The sequence below is a fragment of the Oncorhynchus gorbuscha genome, linkage group LG07, assembly GCF_021184085.1.
Source record: "Oncorhynchus gorbuscha isolate QuinsamMale2020 ecotype Even-year linkage group LG07, OgorEven_v1.0, whole genome shotgun sequence".
NCBI classification, from domain to species: Eukaryota; Metazoa; Chordata; class Actinopteri; order Salmoniformes; family Salmonidae; genus Oncorhynchus; species Oncorhynchus gorbuscha.
The window spans coordinates 53,439,866-53,464,859 of NC_060179.1; the positions used below are offsets into that span (position 1 = coordinate 53,439,866).

The 24,994-nt window shown below is 41.2% G+C and overlaps 2 protein-coding genes across 3 annotated transcripts; one reads left to right on the top strand and one right to left on the bottom strand.

The window, feature by feature from the left end:
- The first annotated feature begins 253 nt into the window (after nt 1-253).
- cep55l (centrosomal protein 55 like) lies at nt 254-11,413 on the top strand. Of its 2 annotated transcripts, none has more exons than XM_046355185.1 (9): nt 254-376; nt 939-1,138; nt 1,492-1,764; nt 4,157-4,210; nt 4,330-4,477; nt 5,212-5,522; nt 8,781-8,852; nt 10,727-10,858; nt 10,993-11,413. In XM_046355185.1, the coding sequence occupies exons 2-9, from the start codon at nt 953-955 to the stop codon at nt 11,188-11,190; spliced, it is 1,374 nt and encodes a 457-aa protein (XP_046211141.1). In that variant the 5' UTR covers nt 254-376; nt 939-952; the 3' UTR covers nt 11,191-11,413. The 2 variants fall into 2 exon arrangements, with proteins under 2 accessions (XP_046211141.1, XP_046211142.1); XM_046355186.1 differs by having other exon boundaries at nt 5,218-5,522.
- Nucleotides 11,414-20,637: 9,224 nt separating this feature from the next.
- rbp4 (retinol binding protein 4, plasma) lies at nt 20,638-22,421 on the bottom strand. Its single transcript, XM_046355188.1, has 6 exons — nt 22,372-22,421; nt 22,024-22,143; nt 21,724-21,860; nt 21,513-21,619; nt 21,108-21,320; nt 20,638-20,929 (listed from the first exon to the last, which is right to left on the bottom strand). The coding sequence occupies exons 2-6, from the start codon at nt 22,123-22,125 to the stop codon at nt 20,910-20,912; spliced, it is 579 nt and encodes a 192-aa protein (XP_046211144.1). The 5' UTR covers nt 22,126-22,143; nt 22,372-22,421; the 3' UTR covers nt 20,638-20,909.
- Nucleotides 22,422-24,994: the final 2,573 nt, after the last annotated feature.

The following is a 24,994-nucleotide window of genomic DNA, read 5'->3' on the forward strand; positions in this document are numbered from 1 at the left end:
TCAATCCCAAAGATTATACTATAAATACAGGCAAAAAAACAAATGCAAAATGGTCTCCTCCATTCCACAAAAATCACATTTATAGTCAATATTCAGCTTGAATCTTTCCAAAACATGTTTCGCAGGATACATTTAATGTAACATTTTAAATGAATCTTCCTTTACTTTGTACTGATACAATATTTGTTAGCAAATTTCCGTCGAATGGTGGTTGATTTTTTTTTTTAAGTACTGCCAGCGTCATGATCTGACTCCCGGATATGACGCCCAGACGCGCTGTAATTCAAACTTTTCAACTAGGAAGCTAGAAAGTGGCCATTTCATTCTCAGAAGTCAAGCGTCCTACAATGTTATTTTGGAAACAGTGGTCTATATTGTGAGTTATATTTTATAAATGTTTAAAGATACATACATGTTTTCTTAACACTAGACACCAGTTTGGGTTGAACGATCAAACGCTTAGCTAGTTAGCTGTGTGGTTAGCCAGACCAGATTCTTTTGACAGGCACATAACATAACGTCACTAGCTAGCATTAGTCACAAACTCAAGAAAAATATATAGCCGACAAATTCTAGCAAATTATCTGTATATTTTTGGTAAGATTGTGTTCTGTAGTTGTGTTAGCCAGATAACTAGTTATAACATTCAGTTGTGAAGTTATAGTACCTATGAAACCTTTTCGGTTAGGCATGTTCTTCTGTTGGTTTGTGCTTGAGTGTCTGTTTTGTCTGGCATGCTAATTTTAATAACTAGGCCTCACTACAAGTGCAAAATTAATTTCATTTAGGCCTAATTAAATAAACTTTAGTATTGCCTGTTCTATTGCCTACCTAACTAGATATATTTAGACTATTGGAAATGTGCCATTGAATGAAATGTGAGTGATTTAATTGTTAACATTAGTATTATCATTTAAACTTCAAAATCGTTTTTCTAGGTAACACTCCAGACATGGCATCAAAAGGCACCAAGGAGACCATTGTCAACAAGTTAGGCTTTAAATCCAGTGGCTCAAAACAGGCAGAAGCAGAAATGGACAGACTCAGGAAGGAGAATGCTCATCTGAAGCAGAAGATGGATGAACTATCAAAACGAACAACGAGGCCACCAGACTCTGACAAAAGCAAACTGCTGGAGGTAGCTAAAGTATAGTAGTTTGTGCAGACGTTTGGGCTAAGCAGTATTGCCAGCCCAATGATTATTATAAAGTTATAGAGTCCAAATTTAATAGGATTCATATAGTGATACATTTTATGCATGTAGGCTACAAATATATTAAACCAAAACAACCTTTTCACTCAATATATTCATATACTTGACCATATGATTTTGTTAAAGTCCGGGTTTAGCATTTTGCGCATCATGGGTGTGTCATTTTGAAAACCGTTGCTTTTGAAATTGTCTTGATGGAGTTGTGATATGCTCATTTAAGCATTTTTGTGCACTACCACATTTCATTCAAGTCATTAAAATGTTACATTTGATTGCAGAGGATTCTCTCTCTGGAGACATTGAGGGAGAGGAACACTCAGCAGCTGCTGGCTAAGGACAAGGAGCTGGAGACTCTGAGACAACATCTGCATTCCAATGGGGGAGAGGTGGTGGCCTCGCTCCAGGCTCAGCTGGACCAGGGGAGGAGAGAGGCCGAGTACAGAGAGAAACTGTTCCAGTCCCTCTCGGAGGAGACGGGGAATCTGAAGAACAAATTGGTGGGAGTGTCGGCAAGGTGTCAGGCACTGGAGAAACAGGGTCCTGATTTACAGGTGGGTGAACGGAAATTTTCAGTCTGCTGAGGGTGCCTAGACTTTGATCCGTTTTGTAAGCTAAGGCTGAGTTATGGAGAGAATGTACACTATATATACAAAAGTATGTGGGCATCCCTTCAAATGAGTGGATTTGCCGTGGATTTCCATGGCAGAGTAGCCACACAAAAGCCTTAGATCACCATGCGCAATGCCAAGCGTCTGCTGGAGTGGTGTAAAGCTTGCCATCATTGGACTCTGGAGCAGTTGATACGCGTTCTCTGGAGTGATGAATCTCACTTAACCATCTTGTATTCCGATGAATGAATATGGATTTGGTGGATGCCAAGAAAACGCTACTTGCCCAAATGCATAGTGTCAACTGTAAAGAAATGGTTTGTCAAGATCGGTGTGGAAGATCTTGACTTACCTGCACAGAGCCCTGACCTCAACCCCATCGAACACCTTTGGGATGATATGGGCTGCCGACTACAACCAGGGCCTAATCACCCAACATTAGCGCCCGACCTTACTAATGCTCTTGTGGCTGAATGGAAGCAAGTCTCCGCAGCAATGTTCCAATATCTGGGGCTGGAGGCTGTTATAGCAGCGAAGAGGGGACCAACTCCATATTAATCCCCATGGTTTTGGAATGAGATATTTGACGTGCAGGTGTCCACATACTTTTGATCATGTTGTGAATGTGTAACAAGAAGCCACTGTAGTTCACACCCCTCTATATTAAGATGTTAGTTTCCTGTATGAATGTTGTGGTCATGGAAGCATTCCACATTTCAAGGTGAAATTCTCTTTTATCACTCTAGATGGCAGCAGTTTCTTTCTGAATGTCATGTCGTCCGACATAATACTTGTTTACTCTCAGATCAGGTGGCTCTGTGATATGAGGAAAGCCAGGAGTCTTATTCATTGAGAGAGAGCTCGTTTTATATCTCTGTCTCCAACTTTCGAATATCCATGAGGTCATAATCAAGGAAATCCGCCTCCTGACAGGCCCTCCTCACCGACTGCATTACCATACTGTACATAATCACCCCCCCCCCCCCCATATGATCACTCAGTCTCGGTATTACAGGATGGGATTACCATCTGGAAGGAGTTCACGAGCTTATGAACCCATGACTTCTCCTCTGGAAGTGTAGTTAAGGGCCTGAGCCGGGGGAGAACGACTGCCCCCTAAGCCCCATTTTGATCCAGAAAAAAACCCTGTATGTCATGTCAAACTTATTCCACAGAGGGCCAAGTGTCTGCAGATTTTCACTCCTCTCGTCCTTGATTGATTAAATAAGGCCACTAATTAGTGAGGAACTCCCCTCACCTGGTTGTCTGTCTTAATTGAAAGGAAAAACCTGCAGACACTAGCAGTGGTGGGAAAAGTACCCAATTTTGTCATACTTGAGTAAAAGTAAAGATGCTTTACTAGAAAATGACTCAAGTGAATGTCACCCAGTAAAATACTACTTGAGTAAAAGTATTTGATTTTAAATCTACTTAAGTATCAAAAGTAAAAATATAAATAATTTCAAATGGCTTATTATTCAAACCAGACAGCACAATGTTTTTATTTGTATTATTTACAGATAGCGAAGGGCACACTAAAACATGACCTCATCATTTCCAAATGAAGCTTTTGTGTTTAATGAGTTTCCCAGGGATGTTCTCTTGATAAGTGCGTGAATTGGGTCATTTTTCTGTCCCGCTAAGCATTCAAAATGTAACAAGTACTTTTGGGTGTCAGGGAAAATCTATACATTATTTTCTTTAGGAATGTAGTGAAAATATAAATTGTAAAGTACAGATACTACTTAAGTAGTACTTCAAAGTATTTTTACTTCAGTACTTTACACCACTGGACACTAGGCCCACGATGGAATGAATTTTGACACTCCTGTAATTGAATTTGTCCAAATACCTATGATTTCAAATGGGGGGGTGACCAGATGCATAAAGTGTTTTAATTTTTAAAAGGTGAAACGCATGTGTGTGAAATACCCTCTAATTAAAGGTGATGTCCTGTACTGTGTCGCCTCATATGAAACATTTAAACATCTCAAATCCAAAATGCTGGAGTATAGCGCCAGATATATATTTTTAAAATACTTCACTGTCCAAATACATACAGAGGTAAGTGTATAATTCAGGTCACTGGCTGGTTAAAGGACACCCAAGGCATTAGATTATTGTATGCAGTACATACTGTCGCTAGAAGATGCTTACGGTTCAGCTTTCTTCCCTTTTTTATGTTTTGATTATAAGGGTCTCTTAGCAACTAAGAATAGTATCCCACAGACACACACACACAGCAGACCACATCTTCATGTAGAAAGAGGTTGTTTACACCTATGTCATCGTTTTGATATAGGCTAATACCTGTGTTTTCTTTACGATTTGATAGAATGGCCAGGGACTCACCGGTGAGGTTGCAGTAGTTGAGGATCACTTGAGAGATGTGAGTTGAACAACCTGTCAAGATTAAAAATGAAATAGTCTTTCTTTGAGTGCTAAGGAAAATGGTATAATCTAACCCTAACCCCCCCAAGTATGTGTTTTTCCTCGGTTTACAAAAAGGCTTTGGAGAAGAATCAACAGTGGCTGGTTTATGATCAGCAGCGAGAGGCCTATGTCAAGGGAGTCCTGGCCAGGACCCTTGAGATGGAGCAGCAACTAAATCAAGCCAACGAAGCACTCCAACAACACAAAGAAGGCAGTTTGGATGGTAAAAAAAAAAGGGGGGGCTGTGAGTCTTCCACGCAGTGTGGGATTTGGCACGCGTTTGCTGTCAAGAGTAAATCCACTTTTAAATCGGCAGATCCGAAAATGCATTATAAAGGTTGATACAAAACTAGACATTTTTTCCCGTGTGGTTAAAATAATTATCCTTTAGGGCCCTCAAACTCAACTCTGGACTTCAAAGACAGTTCCACTGGGGGGTTTTTTCTCAGTTGTTCCCCCTCTAATCAGGGACTGATTTTAGACCTGGGACACCAGTTGGGTGCAATTAATTATCAGGTAGAACAGAACCAGCATGCTCCGGACCTCGTAGGGTAAGAGTTGAATACCCCTACTCTAGGGGCTAATGCTTATTAACCTATGTTTAGACTAGAAATGTAATCAATTATCTGTTGTCAACTAGCTATTAATTAACCATTACTAATTAGCTATTGCTTTGGTAAAGCACAGTCTACTTGAAAATAGTATTTCCTAGTGGCCGTTTTATAAGTGTTGCATAGAGCCCTCAACCTCATCTCTGGACCCCGAAACCAGTTCCACTGCTTTTTTCATCGTTCCCCTCTAATCACAGACTGATTTAGACCTGGGACACCAGGTGGGTGAAATGTTACATTTCAGGCAGAACAGAAAACCAGCATGCTCCAGACCTCGTAGGGTAAGAGTTGAAGACCCCTGGCATAGGAGCATGTAAGACTCCAACCCTGCTTCCTTTTCCCCCAGCACCAGAGACGTCTTCGTCCCAGCTGCAGGAGCACTACGACAAGCTGCTGCAGGACGTGGAGGCCCAGAAGGAGGCGGCGGCGCGGGCCCAGGGGGAGCTGGGCGAGCTCCAGAGGCGGTACGAGGAGCGGTGCATGGAGTTGGTCGAGGCCCGGGAGCAGCTCCGGTCCGAGCGCCTCAGCAACAGACACACAGTCGGCGAGGAGAGGAAGTGCTCGGCTGACCGCGCCGACAGAATGCGGTCCGAGCTGGACAGCATGGACTCCAGGCTGGAGGAGGAGAGGAAGAGGTCTGCTGAGCTGCTGCTGCAGGTATAGTTATACGCCAGGGAGATGTGGTCTTGGTGTGTTTATTATGCAACGTTGTTTGACCAGGTGAGTTGATTATAAAGCATTCTCTTTTGCAACCACGGCCTGTGGAAAAGTTTCTGGGTAGAGGTTGGAGTTTAATTTAGCAGTTCAATATGGTTGGGGATTTAATGACAGTTTTCTGTGTCAGACCACATACACTACATGACCAAAAGTATGTGGATGCCTGCACGTCAAACATCTCATTCCAAAACCATGGGCATTAATGTGGAGTTGTTCCCCCCTTTGCTGCCATAATAGCCTCCACTCTTCTGGGAAGGCTTTCCACTAGATGTTAAAAACTGCTGCGGGGACTTGCTTCCATTCAGCCAGAAGAGCATTTATGAGGTTGGGCACTGATGTTTGGCAATTAGGTGACTCGCAGTCAGCGTTCAAATTCATCCCAAAGTTGTTTGATGGGGTTGAGGTCAGGGCTCTGTGCATGCCAGTCAAGCTCTTCCACACCTAGACATTTCCACTTCACAATAACAGCACTTAACAGTTGACCGGTGCAGCTCTAGCAGTGCAGACATCTTACGAACTGACTTGTTAGAAAGGTGGCATTCTAAGACGGTGCCACGTTGAAAGTCTCTGAGCTCTTCCGTAAGGCCATTCTACTGCCAATGTTTGTCTATGGCAATTGCATGGCTGTGTGCTCGATTATATACACCTGTCAGCAACTAGTGTGGCTGAAATAGCCAAATCCACTAATTTTAAGGGGTGTCCACATTTTGTGTATATATAGATATATCTCTCTATATATAAATATATACACTGCTCAAAAAAATAAAGGGAACACTAAAATAACACATCCTAGATCTGAATTAATTAAATATTCTTATTAAATACTTTATTCTTTACATAGTTGAATGTGCTGACAACAAAATCACACACATTTTCAATGGAAATCAAATGTATCAACCCATGGAGGTCTGGATTTGGAGTTTCACTCAAAATTAAAGTGGAAAACCACACTACAGGCTGATCCAACTTTGATCCTTGTCCTTAAAACAAGTCAAAATGAGGCTGAGTAGTGTGTGGCCTCCACGTGCCTGTATGACCTCCCTACAACGCCTGGGCATGCTCCTGATGAGGTGGCGGATGGTCTCCTGAGGAATCTCCTCCCAGAACTGGACTAAAGCATCCGCCAACTCCTGGACAGTCTGTGGTGCAACGTGGCGTTGGTGGATAGAGCGAGACATGATGTCCCAGAAGCATAGGAACTTTGAAGTGGTCTGTGGTCACCACCTGCAGAACCACTCCTTTATTGGGGGTGTCTTGCTAAATGCCTATAATTTCCACCTGTTGTCTATTCCATTTGCACAACAGCATGTGAAATTTATTGTCAATCAGTGTTGCTTCCGAAGAGGACAGTTTGATTTCGCAAAAGTGTGATTGACTTGGAGTTACATTGTGTTGTTTAAGTGTTCCCTTTATTTTTTTGAGCAGTGTGTGTGTGTGTGTATATATATATATATAACACACACAGTTTAAGTTGGAAGTTTACATACACCTTAGCCAAATACATTTAAACTCAGTTTTTCACAAAAAAATCCCTGTCTTAGGTCAGTTAGGATCACCACTTTATTTTAAGAATGTGAAATGTCAGAATAATAGTTGAGAGATTTTGTTTCAGCTTTCATCATATTCCCAGTGGGTCAGAAGTTTACAGGCACTCGATTAGTATTCGGATGCATTGCCTTTAAATTGTTTAACTTGGGTCAAATGTTTCGGGTAGCCTTCCACAAGCTTCCCACAATAAATTGGGTGAATTTTGGCCCATTCCTCCTGACAGAGCTGGTGTAACTGAGTCAGGTTTGTAGGCCTCCTTGCTCTCACACACTTTCACTTCTGCCCACAAATTTTCAACAGGATTGAGGTCAAGGCTTTGTGATGGCCACTCCAAAACCTTGACTTTGCTGTCCTTAAGCCATTTTGCAACAACGTTGGAAGTATCCTTGGGGTTCATTGTCCATTTGGAAGACCCATTTGCGACCAAGCTTTAACTTCCTGACTGATGTCTTGAGATATTGCTTCAATATATCCACATAGTTTTTCACCTCATAATGCCATCTATTTTGTGAAGTGCACCAGTCCCTCCTGCAGCAAAGCACACCCACAACATGATGCTGCCCCCCGTGCTTCACGGTTGGGATGGTTTTCTTCGGCTTGCAAGCCTCCCGCTTTTTCCTCCAAACATAATGATGGTCATTGTGGCCAAACAGTTCTATTTTTGTTTCATCAGACCAGAGAACATTTCGAGAAAAATACGATCTTTGTCCCCATGTTGCAAACCTTAGTCTGGATTTTGATATGGCGGTTTTGGAGCAGTGGCTTCTTCCTTGCTGAATGGCCTTTCAGGTTATGTCGTAATAGAACTCGTTTTACTGTGGATATTGATAATTTTGTACCTGTTTCCTCCAGCATCTTCACACGGTCCTTTGCTGTTGTTCTGGGATTGATTTGTACTTTTCGCACCAAAGTACGTTCATCTCTAGGAGACGGAATGCGTCTCCTTCCTGAGCGTTACGATGGCTGTGTGGTCCCATGGTGTTTATACTTGCGTACTATTGTTTGTACAGATGAACGTGGTACCTTCAGGCATTTGGAAATTTCTCCCAAGGATGAACCAGACTTGTGGAGGTCTACAATAAATAAATACAATTAGGTCTTGGCTGATTTCTTTGGATTTTCCCATGATGTCAAGCAAAGAGGCACTGAATTTGAAGGTGGGCCTTGAAATACATCCACAGGTACACCTCCAATTGACTCAAATTATGTCAATTAGCCTATCAGAAGCTTCTAAAGCCATGAAATAATTTTCTGGAATTTTCCAAGCTGTTTAAAGGCACAGTCAACTTGGTGTATGTAAACTTCTGACCCACTGGATTTGTGATACAATGAAATAATCTGTCTGTAAACAATTGTTGGAAAAATGACTTGTCATGCACAAAGTAGATTTCCTAACCCGGTTTGCCAAAACTATAGTTTGTTAACTAGAAATGTGTGGATTGGTTGAAAAACGAGTTTGAATGACTCTAACCGAAGTGTATGTAAACTTCCGACTTCAACAGATATATATATATAGTATACCCTCTGGAGAAGGGAGTTTGATCCCTTTCTCTCTGCCACTTTCCCATCTGTGACCTTCGCCCCCCTGTCCACTTTCCCACTGTTCCAATGTCCTTTTTTTATTTTTAAGATAAATACTTTTCTCATCAGGTGAATCTACTCCAGAAAACTCTGTTAAACCAAAACGAGGAGCGGAGGAGAGTTGCTATACTGGAGCAACATGTATGTATTGGCAACGTAAACCATTCCTGACTCTAGATTGTGAAATAATCAGTTATATAACATCTCTTATGCAATGGAAAATCCAAGATCTGCAGTAGAGGTCGACCGATTTTAATTGGGGCCGATTTCAAGTTTTCATAACAATCGGTATTTTTGGACATCGATTTGGCCGATTTAAAAAAAAAATATATATATATATATATTTATATATATATATTTATTTTTTTACAGCTATATTTAATCTTTAACTAGGCAAGTCAGTTAAGAACACATTCTTATTTTCAATGACGGCCTAGGAACGGTGGGTTAACTGCCTTGTTCAGGGGCAGAACGACAGATTTTAACCTTGTCAGCTTGGGGGATTCAATCTTGCAACCTTACAGTTAACTAGTCCAACGCTTTAACCACCTGATTACATTGCACTCCACGAGTAGACTGCCTGTTACGCGAATGCAGTAAGCCAAGGTAAGTTGCTAGCTAGCATTGAAAATATCTTATAAAAAACAATCAATCAATCAATCAATCATATTCACTAGTTAACTACACATGGTTAATGATATTACTAGTTTATCTTGCGTGTCCTGCGTTGCATATAATCGATGCAGTGCCTATTTGTGTAAAAGGACTGTCGTTGCTCCAATGTGTACCTAACCATAAACATCAATGCCTTTCTTAAAATCAATACACAAGTATATATTTTTAAACCTGCATATTTAGATAAAAGAAATCCAGGTTAGCAGGCAATATTAACCAGGTGAAATTGTCACTTCTCTTGCGTTCATTGCAGCAGAGTCAGTGTATATGCAACAGTTTGGGCTGCCTAATTTGACAGAATTTTACATAATTATGAAATAACATTGACGGTTGTACAATGTAACAGGAATATTTAGACTTATGGATGCCATCCGTTAGATAAAATACGTAACGGTTCCGTATTTCACTGAAAAAATAAACGTCTTGTTTTCGAGATGATGGTTTCCGGATTCGACCATATTAATGACCTACGGCTTGTATTTCTGTGTGTTATTATGTTATAATTAAGTCTATGATTTGATAGAGCAGTCTGACTGAGCTGTCGTAGGCACCAGCAGGCTCGTAAACATTCATTCAAACAGCACTTTTGTGTGTTTTGCCAGTTCCGTGCTGTTTGTGACTTCAAGCCTATCTAATCCAGAGATTCGGCTGGTGTAACCGATGTGAAATGGTTAGCGGGGTGCGTGCTAATAGCGTTTAAAACGTCACTCGCTCTGAGACTTGGAGTGGTTGACTTGCTCTGCATGGGTAATGCTGCTTCAAGGGTGGCTGTTGTCGTTGTGTACCTGGTTCGAGCCCAGGTAGGAGTGAGGAGAGGGACGGAAGCTATACTGTTACACTGGCAATACTAAAGTACCTATAAGAACATCCAATAGTCAAAGGTTAATGAAATACAAATATGGTATAGAGAGAAGTAGCCCTATAATAACTACAACCTAAAACTTCTTACCTGGGAATATTGAAGACTCGTGTAAAAGGAACCACCAGCTTTCATATGTTCTCATGTTCTGAGCAAGGAACTTAAACGTTAGTTTTTTTACATGGCACATATTTCACTTTTACTTTCTTGTCCAACACCTTGTTTTTGCATTATTTAAACCAAATTGAACATGTTTCATTATTTATTTGAAGCTATATTTATTTTATTGAGTTAAAATAAGTGTTCATTCAGTATTGTTGTAATTGTCAATATTACAAATAAATAAATAAACAATCGGCCGATTTAATTGGTATCGGCTTTTTTGGATCCTCCAATAATCTGTATCGGCGTTGAAAAATCATAATCGGTCGACCTCTAATCTGCAGTGCTCTCTTGATTTGCTCTTGTCTCTTCCCCCAAGATCCAGCTATCTGCCAAAGACTTTGAGAACGAGAAGCTTGATCGACAGAGTTTACAGCATCAGCTGCACAAGGTCCTGAAAGAGCTACGCAAGGCTCGGGACCAAATCGCAAGACTAGAATCTAGCAATCAAGTAAGTGTTGTGAAATGTTGCTTTACGCATCAATTCTTTTGACATTTCTGCTTTTCAAATGAGTCCTCATGAATACATTTGCTATCTTCAGATAAGCAACTGTAAACCAATTTATTGTTTTGTATTTATTGTAGAAACAGCAGAGCGAGTCTCGTTTCTCTGAGCCAAGTTCTTACAAGCCTGAGTTTGAGAGGCTGTCCATTGAGGATCCCACCTCAACCTCCAAAAACCTCCTGGATGAGAGTTTCCTGGAGTGTCCAAAGTGCAGAGCTCTATACACCACCAGTCAGCACAGAGAACTGCTGGCCCACCTCGACTACTGTTTCACTTGAACAGCCTATAGGTGATTAAAAAGGGAGTACATCTGTCCAGTCTGTCTTGCTTTAGTCTTTTAAGATATTATTTTTACATGACACATATTTTTTGTTCATGCCGTGTTGTTTTTAAAGTGAAACATCAGTGATCTAACTGTAAGATCCTGAAGATTTGTTTACCACTATTTTGTTTCAAAAGGAAATCAGTGACTTTTTGACAAGAATAAACAATTTTCTGAAATATTTTTTTAGATGGAAAATGTTGTGTGGATTGTTTTGATATAGAACATATGTTTCTTTTGTCTATCTGCATATTGTCTTGTCTTTAAAAAAATATATATATTTAAGGTTTTTGTTTTGAACAGATTAGGCTACCTGAAGCTGATTTTAGAACCACATGAAAAATGTATTTCCCACACAGTTTCTTTGGGGCCTGTGGTGGATATTCTTTATTTCTGAGCTCTGAGAATAAGAGTTACACAGCGCAGTGTAGACAGTATTTGGTGATAAGCGCATATCTTTATAGTTTCCTGTTCTTGGGCAGAACTTGATCTATACAAGGATGAAGGTGCATGCTGGATTGCAATGCAGGTTGATACTCCCAAAAACAGGAGATTATAATAGGACAGTTTCACAAGGTTAAAGACATATAATAAAAATGTCCCATTACAGGCCATATTTGCGAACATTAGAAAAGTCTAAGTTTAAACACTTGCTCAGTCTCTCAATCTGCCTCAGCGAATTACAATCGTCGACGTACAGGCGATCAAACGTTACATTAGCTGTTCCCATCAGATAACCTGGCAGACTTTGCCCTGTGATAATCTGCACAGCTGGCCGTGATTATATCCGGTTCAAATTCTGTATCGGCCAATTAATATCAGCAACATGATCCGACACTTATTCATGAAACCATCCAGAAGACCAAAGGCACGTTCTGATAAACAACGATACTCAACAAAAATATAAATGCAACATGTGACAATTTCAATGATTTTTACTGAGTAACAGTTCATATAAGGAAATCAGTCAATTGGAAAAAATTCATTAGGCCCTAATCTATGGATTTCACGACTGGGCAGGGACGCAGCCATGGGTGGGCCAGGGAGGGCATAGGCCCACCCACTGGGGAGCCAGGCACAGCCAATCAAAGAGTTTCTGGAACATTTCTGGGATCTTTTATTTCAGCTCATGACCTATGGGACCAACACTTTGCATGTTGCTTTTCTATTTTTGTTCAGTATGGATCACATGCATTTGACTGACTGCTCATGTAGCTCACAGTTGTCGCAGATTGTGGCAAGGGTTTAAATCCCACATGAGTATTTTTCTACTTTTAAATGTAGAATTACAAACACTATAACACTATAACTATAACACATACAAACACTATAACACTACTGTTCCAAACACTATTTGAACTCTTCCGGGCTTGTTTTGAGAATGGCATTATTCCATCTGTATGGTACTAATCCATAATCAACCCTATCCCCAAATCTTCCAAAAACGACCCTAAAATCCCTTTGAACTAATGAGGGATTAGTCACATTAGCACCTCATGTAAACTGTAGTCCTGCATCCCAAATAATAGGCTCTCCCACTATCTAGAACTGTCCGGTTAGCTTCCAGATGAACAGAACGGCTTTAGGAAAGCCTGAGCGTGTAGACCATACCTATACTGTCTCTACAGTGGTCCGGGCTAGAATTCAAGAGAGAACCAACTTTTGGCTGATTTATTGATTTTCAGAACGCTTTGATTGGGTGAAGAGACCTTGCTTTTAGACTAATTAAAATGGCAATTCATGTAAGGTTTTCTGATGCTATGAAAGCTCTTTATCGGGCTCCAGTTGCATGTGTCCAGGTCAGTGACCTTAGGACTGTCTGGTTTCCAACCCCTTACAGTGTAAACCCACTTTATTTGCACTAAATGTTTGTTTTAGCCCTACAAATCAAACATGCTAAACTTGGTGTTGAAGTTGCGGATATATTCCCGGTCATCTTGTTGAGATGGTTCTCCTTGCTGAGACCGAAGATGACCTCCAGTGTATGTTGAATATTGTTCATTTATGGTGTACTAAATGGAGACTAACGATAAATCGAGAGAAGACCCAGGTTGCTCATTTCAGAAATAAGGGCATGCAGAGAAGTGCACACAACTTTTGTTTCGGGTACAACCCCCATTATTCTATACTGGGCTCTATAAATAACATGGATGACCACATGACCTTTAAATACGTCATGAGATCACTAGCAAATTATGCAGGTAGAGCCTTTGGGTCAGTGTTAAACAAAATTAAGTAAGGACCTTGGTTACTGTGCTTATTCTCAGCTGTATAAATCCTATGTCCTGTGATGGCCTATCCTGCTGGGGTACGGGGATCCAAAGTACGTACTAATTGTAACAATATTCAAAACAGAGCAAGCCACAGCTTTTGTTGGTGTGTGCACAAACTGACTCCAAACCTGGCCGTCTGTGGAGGTTTGAGTTGGGAACAGTGTGCACAGTAGTTAGGCAAAAGGGTGACATGGTGCATCTATGGAATGCCAGGAACACAGAATCACAAAATGTATTTGACTAGAAGCTTACTCCTAACTATCCGTGGGCTAGAGAATGATAAAAAAAAGAATTGTGAAACTGATATGAGGTATGTATATATTCAGGAACAAATTGCCATGTGGTCCAAAGCAAGGACAAGCTCTTTCTGATCAAAAAGGAAAAATGGGCAGCTGATATTTGGTTTAAACCTAAACTTAGAACATATACTCTTATCAAAGAGAACTACAGGCCTGAACCATATGTAAGTCTGAGTCTAACAAAAGGCAAAAGGTTAGTTTGTGTGTATGCTAAGATCCGGCACCCTCCCTCTGGCATGAGAGATGTCGTATTATGTTAGCGTGTTGAGAAGGGAAGTGCAGCCAACAGGTTGTAAATGAGGATTAAGAATGAATTTAATGAGGAGCTACGTCTTTCAGCCTTGCAGGTAAACATACTGCTATGGCCTAATAGTCATATTGCACAGGCTATTTTACATGGGCGTGTATACGCAATGTTTTATATGCATTTAATCATCTACTTTGTCATATACAGTGCATTCTCCACATTTTGCTACGTTACAACCTTATTCTAAAATGGATTAAAGAAGAAATCGTACTCACCAATCTACATACAATAACCCATAATGACAAAGCGAAAACAGGTTTTTAGACATTTTTGCAAATTTATTAAAAATAAAAACCAGAAATACCTTATTTACATAAGTATTCAGACCCTTTGCTATGAGACTTGAAATTGAGCTCAGGTGCATCCGGTTTCCATTGGTAATCCTTGAGATATTGCTAACAACTTGGTTGGAGTCCACCTGTGGTAAATTCAATTGATTGGACATGATTTGTAAAGGCACATACCTGTCTATATACGGTCCCACAGTTGACAGTGCATGTCAGAGCAAAAAGCCATGAGGTCGAAGGAATTGTCAGTAGAGCTCCAAGACAGGATTGTGTCATTCTTAAATGGAAGAAGTTTGGGATGAACAAGACACTTCCTAGAGCTGGCCTCCCGGAAAAACGGAGCAATCAGGGAAGAAGGGCCTTGGTCAGGGAGGTGACCAAGAACCCGATGGTCACTCTGACAGAGCTCCAGAGTTCCTCTGTGGAGATGGTAGAACCTTCCAGAAGGACAACTATCTCTGCAGCACACCACTAATCAGGCTTCTATGGTATAGTGGCCAGAGGAATCCACTCCTCAGTAAAAGGCACAACAGCCCGCTTGGAGTTTGCCAAAAGGCACCTAAAGACTCTCAGACCATGAGGAAAAAGATTTTCTGATCTGATGAAACCAAGATTGAACTCTTTAGCCTGAATGCCAAGCCTCACGTGTAGAGGAAACCTGGCACCATCCCTACAGTGAAGCCTGTAGGTAGCAGCATGATGCTATGGGGATGTTTTTCAGCGGCAGGGACTATGAGACTAGTCAGGATCGAAGGAAAGATGAACACAGCAATGTACAGAGATATCCTTGATGAAAACCTGCTCCAAAGAGCTCAGGGCCTCAGACTGGGGTGAAGGTTCACCTTCCAACAGAACAACGACCCTAAGCACACAGCCAAGACAACACAGGAGTGGCTGCGGGACAAGTGACTGAATGTCCTTGAGTGGCCCCGCCAGAGCCCGGACTTGAACCTGATCGAACATCTCTGGAGAGACTTGAAAATAGCTGTGCGGCGACACTCCCCATCCAACCTGACAGAGCTTAAGAGGATCTGCAGAGAAGAATGGGAGAAACTCCCCAAATATAGGTGTGCCACACTTGTAGCGTCATACCCAAGAAAACTCAAGGCTGTAATCACTGCCAAATGTGTTTCAACAAAGTACAGAGTAAAGGGTCTTAATACTTATGTAAATGTGGTATTTCATTTTATAAATTTTTTATGTGGAAAAAAATCTAAAAAACGTTTTGCACTGTCATTATGGGTTATTGTGTGTAGATTGATGAGGGATTAAAACGATTTTATCAATATTAGAAGGCTGTAACATAACAAATTGTGGAAAAAGTCAAGTGGTCTGAATACCTCCCGAATGCACAGTATGCATTATTTGACTCGAGGACCAACAGTGGAGCGTTTTTTTCCTCAAATAAAAACTTGCTCCAAGTCGGATTCGAACTTACAGCCATTGTATTTCACTGCTTCTGGTCTTAGTTGATCACACCACCAATTAGTGATTACAGTAAACATGTCAATTACAGCTATTTGAGAAGACCACGAGTGCCTTTAACTTTCTATATACAACATACGAATATAAACTTACATGTTGTATAATCCTCCTACATCTTTATTGCTGTAAAAACACATGTATCTGTGTGAAACAAACTTATTCCACATTTTGTTGTTACAGACTGAATTCAAAATGTATTAAATATATGTTTTTTCCCCCATCTACACACAATAACCCCATAATGACATAGGGAAAACATAACTTATACATTTTCGCGCATTTATTGCAAATGAAATACAGAAATATCTCATTTACATAAGTATTCACACCCTTTGCTTTGACGCTCCGAATTGTGCTCAGGTGCATCCAATTTATTTTGATCATCCTTGAGATGTCACTACAACTTGATTGGAGTCCACCTGTAGCCAATTCAATTGTTTGGACTTGATTTAGAAAGAAACACGTCTGTCTACAGAAGTTCCCACAGTTGACAGTGCATGCCAGAGCAGAAACTATCCCATGAAGTCCAAGGAACTGTCCATAGATCTCTGAGATAGAATTGTGATAAGGCATATATCTGGGGAAGGGTATAAAACAAGTTCTAGAGTGTTTCAAATTTCAAAGAGCACAGTGGTCTGCATCATTGGGAAGTGAAAAAAAATGGAACTGCCCAAACTCTGCCTAGAGTTGGCTGTCCAACGAAACAGAGCAACCGGGCAAGAAGGACCTTGGTCAGGGAGGTGAACCTGCTTCGGAGTGCAAATGTCCTTAGACTGGGGCAAATATTTGTGTTCCAACAGGAAATTACATGATAATAGGATGGTATTTGACGGAAACCAGATCAAAGTATTATGACCAAAGTATGGAAAATGACTGTTGCTTCTACATTGATTACGTTTGATAATAAACTTACTGGTCCCTTCCCAAATGTTACCTTAACTCTCATTTTAATACACCAATGGTTACATGATATTTGCTTATCTAATTTAAATAAGTACCACCTTGTCACAAACATCGGAGAAGACGTGTTTGCAGAGGGCCGTGGTTTATATAGCTCGATAGCTACTCTACTGGTGCCAAATGTTGACTGTATGTACCCTATTCATCTATGGCAAAGGTATTTATATGTTTCCTCTTTAATCTGTGTCTGGCGTTAGCTAGTTATTTGCTAGCTAGGTCTTCATCTGTCTGGTGTTCGCTAGTTATTGGCTAGCTAGGTCTTCAGCCAGCATGTAACAAAACGGGGGGAAGGGTTGTTCAAAACTCCGACACAGCTGTCAAGTCAAACACATGCATCAGTGCTGCTGTGAATCACAGGAGACATGCCAAATGGGAGATGTATTAAAATAAATTACATTATGTCAGGACCCGGTTACGAACCCGGGTCTCCGGAGTGAGAAACAGTCACTTAACCAACTGAGCCACGAATAGTCGGCAGAACCCAGAAGATGAGGCAGACACAGCAGTACTTGAGACAGTGTATTTAATGAAGTAAAAAAGTTAAGTCCTTCAGGAAAACATGTAACTCCACAACCTCAAAAGGAATTCCACAAGAACAAAGGTAATCCTCAAAGACAAAAAGGTAAATCCACAAGGTGGTAGGTATAGCATAAAAAACCTCAAGATACTCAAAAATAAATAAACAAGAACAAAAAACAGAATTCCACAAGAGAGTCCACCAGGATCAACAAGAGTACACAGAATATTAGGGCTGGGTGCTAACATACAAACACAGAGCAAATAACTGAGGAAAACTAAGGGTTTAAATACAATCAGGGGAAACGAGGCACAGGTGCAAATAATAATGGGGATCAAGGGAAAACAAAAGGTCAAAAAGCACAATGGGGGCATCTAGTGACCAAAAACCGGAACAACCCTGGCCAAATCCTGACACATCATTGATGCAATTCCAATATTATATGAGTTCCTTTGTGATTTTACTGCAACACTGCTCACTGCATCCAAGTTGCTCAACATAAGTTTCAAAGAGCTGTCAGTCAAGGCGAGCTCATGAATATAAGCTCCCCGCCCAATCAGCCTGCCTTTTCAAACTTCCTGGTAGTTAGCCATGAGAGAAAAATTACTTCTCAGAATGACCTTTAAGAAATGCCATTGGTTGGTGGATATAAAGTCTAAGGTCTTGGATGCGGAATTTTGCTGCAGGAACTAATCACTGTCAGCTGGTGATGTTACCATAGGGCTAACGTGTGCCAGGCTAGCTGATGGGACCAGCTACAGTGTAGCATTATATCACGTGCAACTACATCAATGATTGTAATTGGCTGATGCGCATTTTGAGGTCCAGGTTCAAATTCAACTTTTTCTAATGTTTGCAAGTATGACCAAAATATTTTTTGCGTTGTACTTTGTCTGTATAAGAAATGTTTGTGTCCCTAAGTTGTATTCCATCAAATTGTTAAAGGCCCAGGGAAGTCAAAATTCACTTTTTCTGGTTGACAGCTGATGAAACTAACACTGTAAAAGTATGAAATAAATCTGACCGCTGGATTGATACCCACACCACAATCCTAACTGTGGTTAATGCACCACTTTGGTGCCCTCCACTCTGACCACTCTCAGTTAGTCCTAGCAATTTCTTTGCTTGAGAATATTGTTTTAACAAAAATACATTTTTCTCTCTTTGACTAATTTTATGAAAAACTAGCACAGTAAGTTACTACTACTTTTTACCCAGAAATGATTTGATATTGAGATAAAAACAGCCGCACTGGGTAATGGTAAATAGTCAATGGTACAGTGCCTTCAGAAAGTATTCATACCCCTTGACTTGTTCAAAATGTTCTCACCCATCTATACACCATCCCCATAATGACAAAGTGAAAACGTGTTTTTCAACTTCTTTTGCCAATTTATTGAAAATGAAATACAGAAATATTTCATTTACATAAGTATTCACCCCCCCTCCTTTGGCAGGGATTACAGCTACGAGTCTGTCTGGGTAAGTCTCTAAGAGCTTTGCACACCTAAATTGTACAATATTTGCACATTATTATTATTTTTATTATTCAAGCTCTGTCGAGTTGGTTGTTGATCATTGCTAGACAGCCATTTGCAAGTCTTGCCATAGATTTGCAAGTCTATTTTAAGCAAAACATGTATATTTGGTGTTTTAAATTATTGTCCTGCTGAAAGGTGAATTTGTCTCCCAGTTTCAGACTGAACAAGGGTTTCCTCTAGGATTTTGCCTGTGCTTAGCTCTATTTCTTTTATTTATTTATTTTTTTAAACTCCATAGTTCTTGCCGTGAACAATCATTCCCATAACATGATGCAGCCACCACAATGCTTGAAAATATAAAGAGTGGTACTCAGTGATGTGTTGTGTTAGATTTTCCCCAAACATAAGACTTTGTATTAAGGACATAAAGGTAACATGCATGTTTTGGAATATTTTCATTCTGTACAGGCTTCCTTCTTTTCACTCTGTCATTTAGGTTAGTTTTGTGGAGATACATCCTCTGTTTTCTCCTATCACAGCCATTAAACTCTGTAACTGTTTTAAAGTCACCATTGGCCTCTTGGTGAAATCCCTGAGTGGTTTCCTTCCTCTTCGGTAACTGAGCTAGGAAGGATGCCTGTAACTTTGTAGTGACTGGGTGTATTGATACACCATCCAAAGTGTAGTTCATAATTTCACCATGCTCAAAGGGATTAATTTTGTCCTGCTTTTTTTTTACCCCTTAACCAATAGGTGCCCTTCTTTGAGAGACATTGGAAAACCTTCCTGGTCTATGTGGTTGAATCTGTGTTTGAAATTCACTGGTCAACTGAGGGACTTTACAGATAATTGTGTGTGGGGTACAGATATGAGGTAGTCAATCAAAAATCATGCTGAACGCTATTATTGCATAGAGAGTCCGTGCAAATTATTACGTGACTTGTTAAGCACACTTTTACTCCTGAACTTATTTAGGCTTTCCATAACAACAGGGTTGAAAGCTTATTTACTCAAGACATTTCAGCCTTACATTTTTTTACATTTGTAACAATGTGGAAAACATAATTCCACTTTCACATTATGGGGTATTGTGTGTAGGCCAGTGACACAAAATAATTCAAAATTCAGGCTGTAACAAAACTACATTTGGAAAATGTCAAGGGGTGTGCTTACTTTCTGAATGTACTGTAAATGTGTGAACAAGGCCCACTTCCGCCTCAGTTCTTACTTTGCAAACCAGCAAAACTAAAGCTTGAATGAGATTGCATGAGCAAATCCTATAACCCAGACTGAAACGATTTAAGGCCAAGGATTAGCGAGGCTTCTCTGGGTAGTGGAAAAGAGGTTGAGGTGTCTCTATTCAAGGAATGTGACAACATGGTCTTAGCTGTAAGGTTACTGCTGCAGAATATTCATATGGTTGGTTCCAAGCACTGTGTTATGAATAATTCTGTGTTTGATGCCAATTTGTGACAATTTGCAACAGAGAAACATATATCATTAACTTTTTGTTCAGACAATTGGGTAGCATTGATTCTATTTTTTGTTTTGGCCTGTATACAAAATATGTCTTTGCTCTGTATTTGTTATTCACTGTACAAACATTTGCAATAAAGATCATAGCCATTGTCCTGTATCAACACAATCTTTGAGTATTCGTTGTCTGTTTGTCACAGTCGAATGGAAACCATGTGGGACAATGCAGTTGTATGGATAGCAAGCAAACCTGATGACATCAGAACACGAAGTATGACTGAAACCATTGATACTAATAATACAAAATAAACACTGAACTAGTACATATGTGGGGGGTTTATTTCAAAAAGAGGTTCAAGACTACATCATACAATGACAATCAGTAAAGAATCCCATTCCCTTATATATTCAGATGCACATCATTTGCTTTGGTTGATTGGTGTCATCTTTGGTAATGGCAAAGTTCCCCAACTGCTAGAAGGGGCTGGTTCGTGACGGATGGTTTGTTTTTGTTGCTGTTGTGGAACATGGTTTATATTTACAGTCTTGTGGAATTCTACTCCCACGGTATCCCTCTGAGTAGTTAAAGATCAACTGCTTTCACAGAAACCTGCAACGGAGGAATAAAACATATATACACATACGGCATATAATGAACTTAGAACTGATATTTGGATTCAAGAGTTCATCATACACACTAGCTAACAAAAGTTAGACCCAAAGTTACACAATCGTTTGTTTGGAAACTATTGCTTTTCATTTTTAAATGTAGTTATTACAACTCTTACCAGTGTGTCCAACGCGTCTGTATTTGCCGAGGAAGCAGATCTCCTTTTTCTTGTTTGTGACAATCTTCTGGTCCTCGGGTCTCAGGCCAGTGGGGTGACGGGAGAAGATGAAGGAGTATCCGTCCAGGCAGGTGCCGTCCAGGTCAACCTCTCTGCAGGAGTAGTGGATGGCGTAGTTGTCGTAGTCGGTGTCAATGACCCAGTGGTCATCGTCTATGTGGAGGAGAGAGGAGACAGAATCATAGCAATGATTGGTTTAACAGCAGGCTTCATCAATGGCATGCTATTATATACTAATAAGGAAGAGTTAAGTTATCATCAACGTGGGATGGAGTAACTCAATGGAATATTCTGCACAACAATAGGAGACGTTAGTCTTGAGTTTGAGCCTGTAGTCTTTCTTACTTCCAGACTGGAGGTATGAAGCAGCGCCCCAATATCTCATCTTGAACTTGGCAGGGTCTGGAGTGTCCTCGAAGGTGCCGAACATGTTGGCACACATTTCCCAGTTGCTAAAGGGAGGAAAAGGGGAGGATAAATGGGGAAGTTCAGTGGAAGTGAAAGCATAATGATGTTCAGGAACCATTTTTATCATTTGTAAGTGAACAGAACTCACTTCAGGATGATAACTCTGCCGTGGGCAGTTGCAGTCATTTTGCCACTTTCATCTACTGAGAACTGAGCGACGACATTGTCCAAGAGGAACAGACCAACAGGATCTTTCTTGGCCACAGCATACCACCTACCAGTATACTGCAAGATGAAATGAGAGCTCTATCAATCCCTGCATACCATACAATGACATTCCAGTTCCGTTCTTCAACATGTAACATTCCAAAGCTGATAGATCAAATTGGACAAGAGCAGAGATACTTTACGAGAAGTTACATTTCCGAAATTAGAATTGTGTTCTTACCCTGCTCCTATCGAAGTTCTGCATGACCTGAATGTTTGAAACTTGACAGTCCTGTGCCCAGCATGTTGCCAGGGCACAGAGGGCCACACAGATCCTCAGCATGTTGCCTTGTTGATGGATCTGTGGAAGACAGTGCCCAGAGTCATGAAAAAATATCACAACATTACCACCAGTACATCCCATTAGGTCAATAGAAGAGCCATATCCCACTCCATTACAGCTTCACTCTAAAAAGCGTGCAAACTCATCCAAAATGTGAAAAGTTATTTTAAAAAGTGATTTTCTTTAAAGAAAAAAAACCCCACAAGCGGAATAGATGTAAAAACCTACTATCCATGTAGTACATACCTTGTCCAAAAAAAGGGCTGAGGTACTTTTCCTCTCCAGACAGGGTTTTTTATAGTGTAGGGTCCCGCCACAACCAGGGTTGTGTAAGAGCAACTGCAGATGTGAGACAGCCCCCAAGCAGGAGCCTCCCCTCAAATTGGGCAAACATTACATAACTCCAAACAAGAGTCCCATTTGACCCTTGTCCCAAACATGTGTTTTTGCTGCCTAATGAAAGAGCTGTTGTGGGTAAAGCCAAGAGCACATCTGGAATGCTATACATACTCACTATCAATCACTAACCGTGAAATGTTATGCTTCAGCAGTACGAGGCCCACGTTAATGTCCAGATCCAGACTTTTAAAAGGCATGTTTCAGCACGCCCCCCCCCCCTGGAACAGCTACACAATGTTCTGTCTGGTTAGTCATGTCATTTCTCCACTTTTCTTGAAATGTTTCACTTTTCACTGGAAAACCATGTTAGGCAATCATGTACAGTACATTGTTTATTACTGTTATGTCCAAGACATCTCTAATGGTTGCTATCCTATAGCATAGCCCGTGGAGAAAAAAAACCCCATTGACTTCTGGTTTGCTATGCAACCAATATCAAAGAGAAATACCTTGTAGTTCAAACCAAAGTCCAGATCCTCTTGGATTCACGCCACTCAATCAATGCTGATCTGATTACGGTGAAGGGCCTGACTGTTTGTGTTGTGTGCTTTCACCTGAAATCTCAACTAATCATTTGGAACTTGGAAAAGATAATGCAGTGAGTGATCAAACAAAATTAATAAATTGTTGAATTCCATTGATCATAACACGCCAGCAAATTCCGTAAGATATTATAAAGGCTCATACAAGCTAACAAGTTGTAAAGCATTATACCTGCAGGCTTTATGGAAAGGTTTATGAAATGGGCACATACTGTCATGTTTTGTCTTATATTGTCTTGTCATTTTGCTTTCCCTTCTGTTCGTTTTCCCCCTGCTGGTCTTTTTAGGTTCGTTCCCTTTTTTCTCTCTCCCTCCCTCTCTCTCTTCTCTCTATCGTTCCGTTCCTGCTCCCAGCTGTTCCTATTCCCCATATCAATCATTTAGTCTTTCCACACCTGTTCCCTATCTTTTCCCCTGATTAGAGTCCCTATTTCTCCCCTTGTTTTCCGTTTCTGTCCTGTCGGATCCTTGTATATTGTTCACCGTGCTGTGTCTTTGTCTCGCCCTGTCGTGTCGTGTTTCCCTCAGATGCTGCGTGGTGAGCAGGTGTCTGAGTCTGCTACGGTCAGTGCCTTCCCGAGGCAACCTACAGTTTATGGTCGAGTCTCCAGTCTGTCCTCGTCATTACGAGTGGAATTGTTTTTATGCTTTGTTTACCGCTCCGATTTGTCTAGGAGTATTGCATATTTCCTTTACTGGAATAAAGACTCTGTTTTCGCCAAGTCGCTTTTGGGTCCTCATTCACCTGCATAACAGAAGGATCCGACCAAAGAATGGACCCAGCGACTACAGACACTCGTAACACTGCCGTAGAGATCCAAGGAGCCATGCTCGGCAGACACGAGCAGGAATTGTCTGCTGCTCGTCATGCCGTGGAGAACCTGGCCGCTCAGGTTTCCGACCTCTCTGGACAGTTCCAGAGTCTTCGTCTCGTGCCACCTGTTACTTCCTGGTCTGCCGAGCCTCCGGAACCTAGGGTTAATAACCCACCTTGTTACTCCGGGCAGCCCACGGAGTGCCGTTCCTTTCTCACCCAGTGTGATATTGTGTTCTCTCTCCAACCCAACACATACTCTAGAGAGAGAGCTCGGGTTGCTTACGTCATATCACTCCTTACTGGCCGGGCTCGAGAGTGGGGCACAGCTATCTGGGAGGCAAGGGCTGATTGTTCTAACAATTACCAGAACTTTAAAGAGGAGATGATTCGGGTTTTTGACCGTTCAGTTTTTGGTAGGGAGGCTTCTAGGGCCCTGGCTTCCCTATGCCAAGGTGATCGATCCATAACGGATTACTCTATAGAGTTTCGCACTCTTGCTGCCTCTAGTGACTGGAACGAGCCGGCGCTGCTCGCTCGTTTTCTGGAGGGACTCCACGCAGTGGTTAAAGATGAGATTCTCTCCCGGGAGGTTCCTACCAGTGTGGACTCTTTGATTGCTCTCGCCATCCGCATAGAACGACGGGTAGATCTTTGTCACCAAGCTCGTGGAAGAGAGCTCGCGTTAACGGTGTTTCCCTGCTCCGCATCGCAACCATCTCCCTCCTCTGGCTCAGAGACTGAGCCCATGCAGCTGGGAGGTATTCGCATCTCGACTAAGGAGAGGGAACGGAGGATCACCAACCGCCTGTGCCTCTATTGCGGACTTGCTGGACATTTTGTCAATTCATGTCCAGTAAAAGCCAGAGCTCATCAGTAAGCGGAGGGCTACTGGTGAGCGCTACTACTCAGGTCTCTCCATCTAGATCATGTACTACTATGTCGGTCCATCTACGCTGGACCGGTTCGGGTGCTACATGCAGTGCCTTGATAGACTCTGGGGCTGAGGGTTGTTTTATGGACGAAGCATGGGCTCGGAAACATGACATTCCTTTCAGACAGTTAGACAAGCCTACGCCCATGTTCGCCTTAGATGGTAGTCATCTTCCCAGTA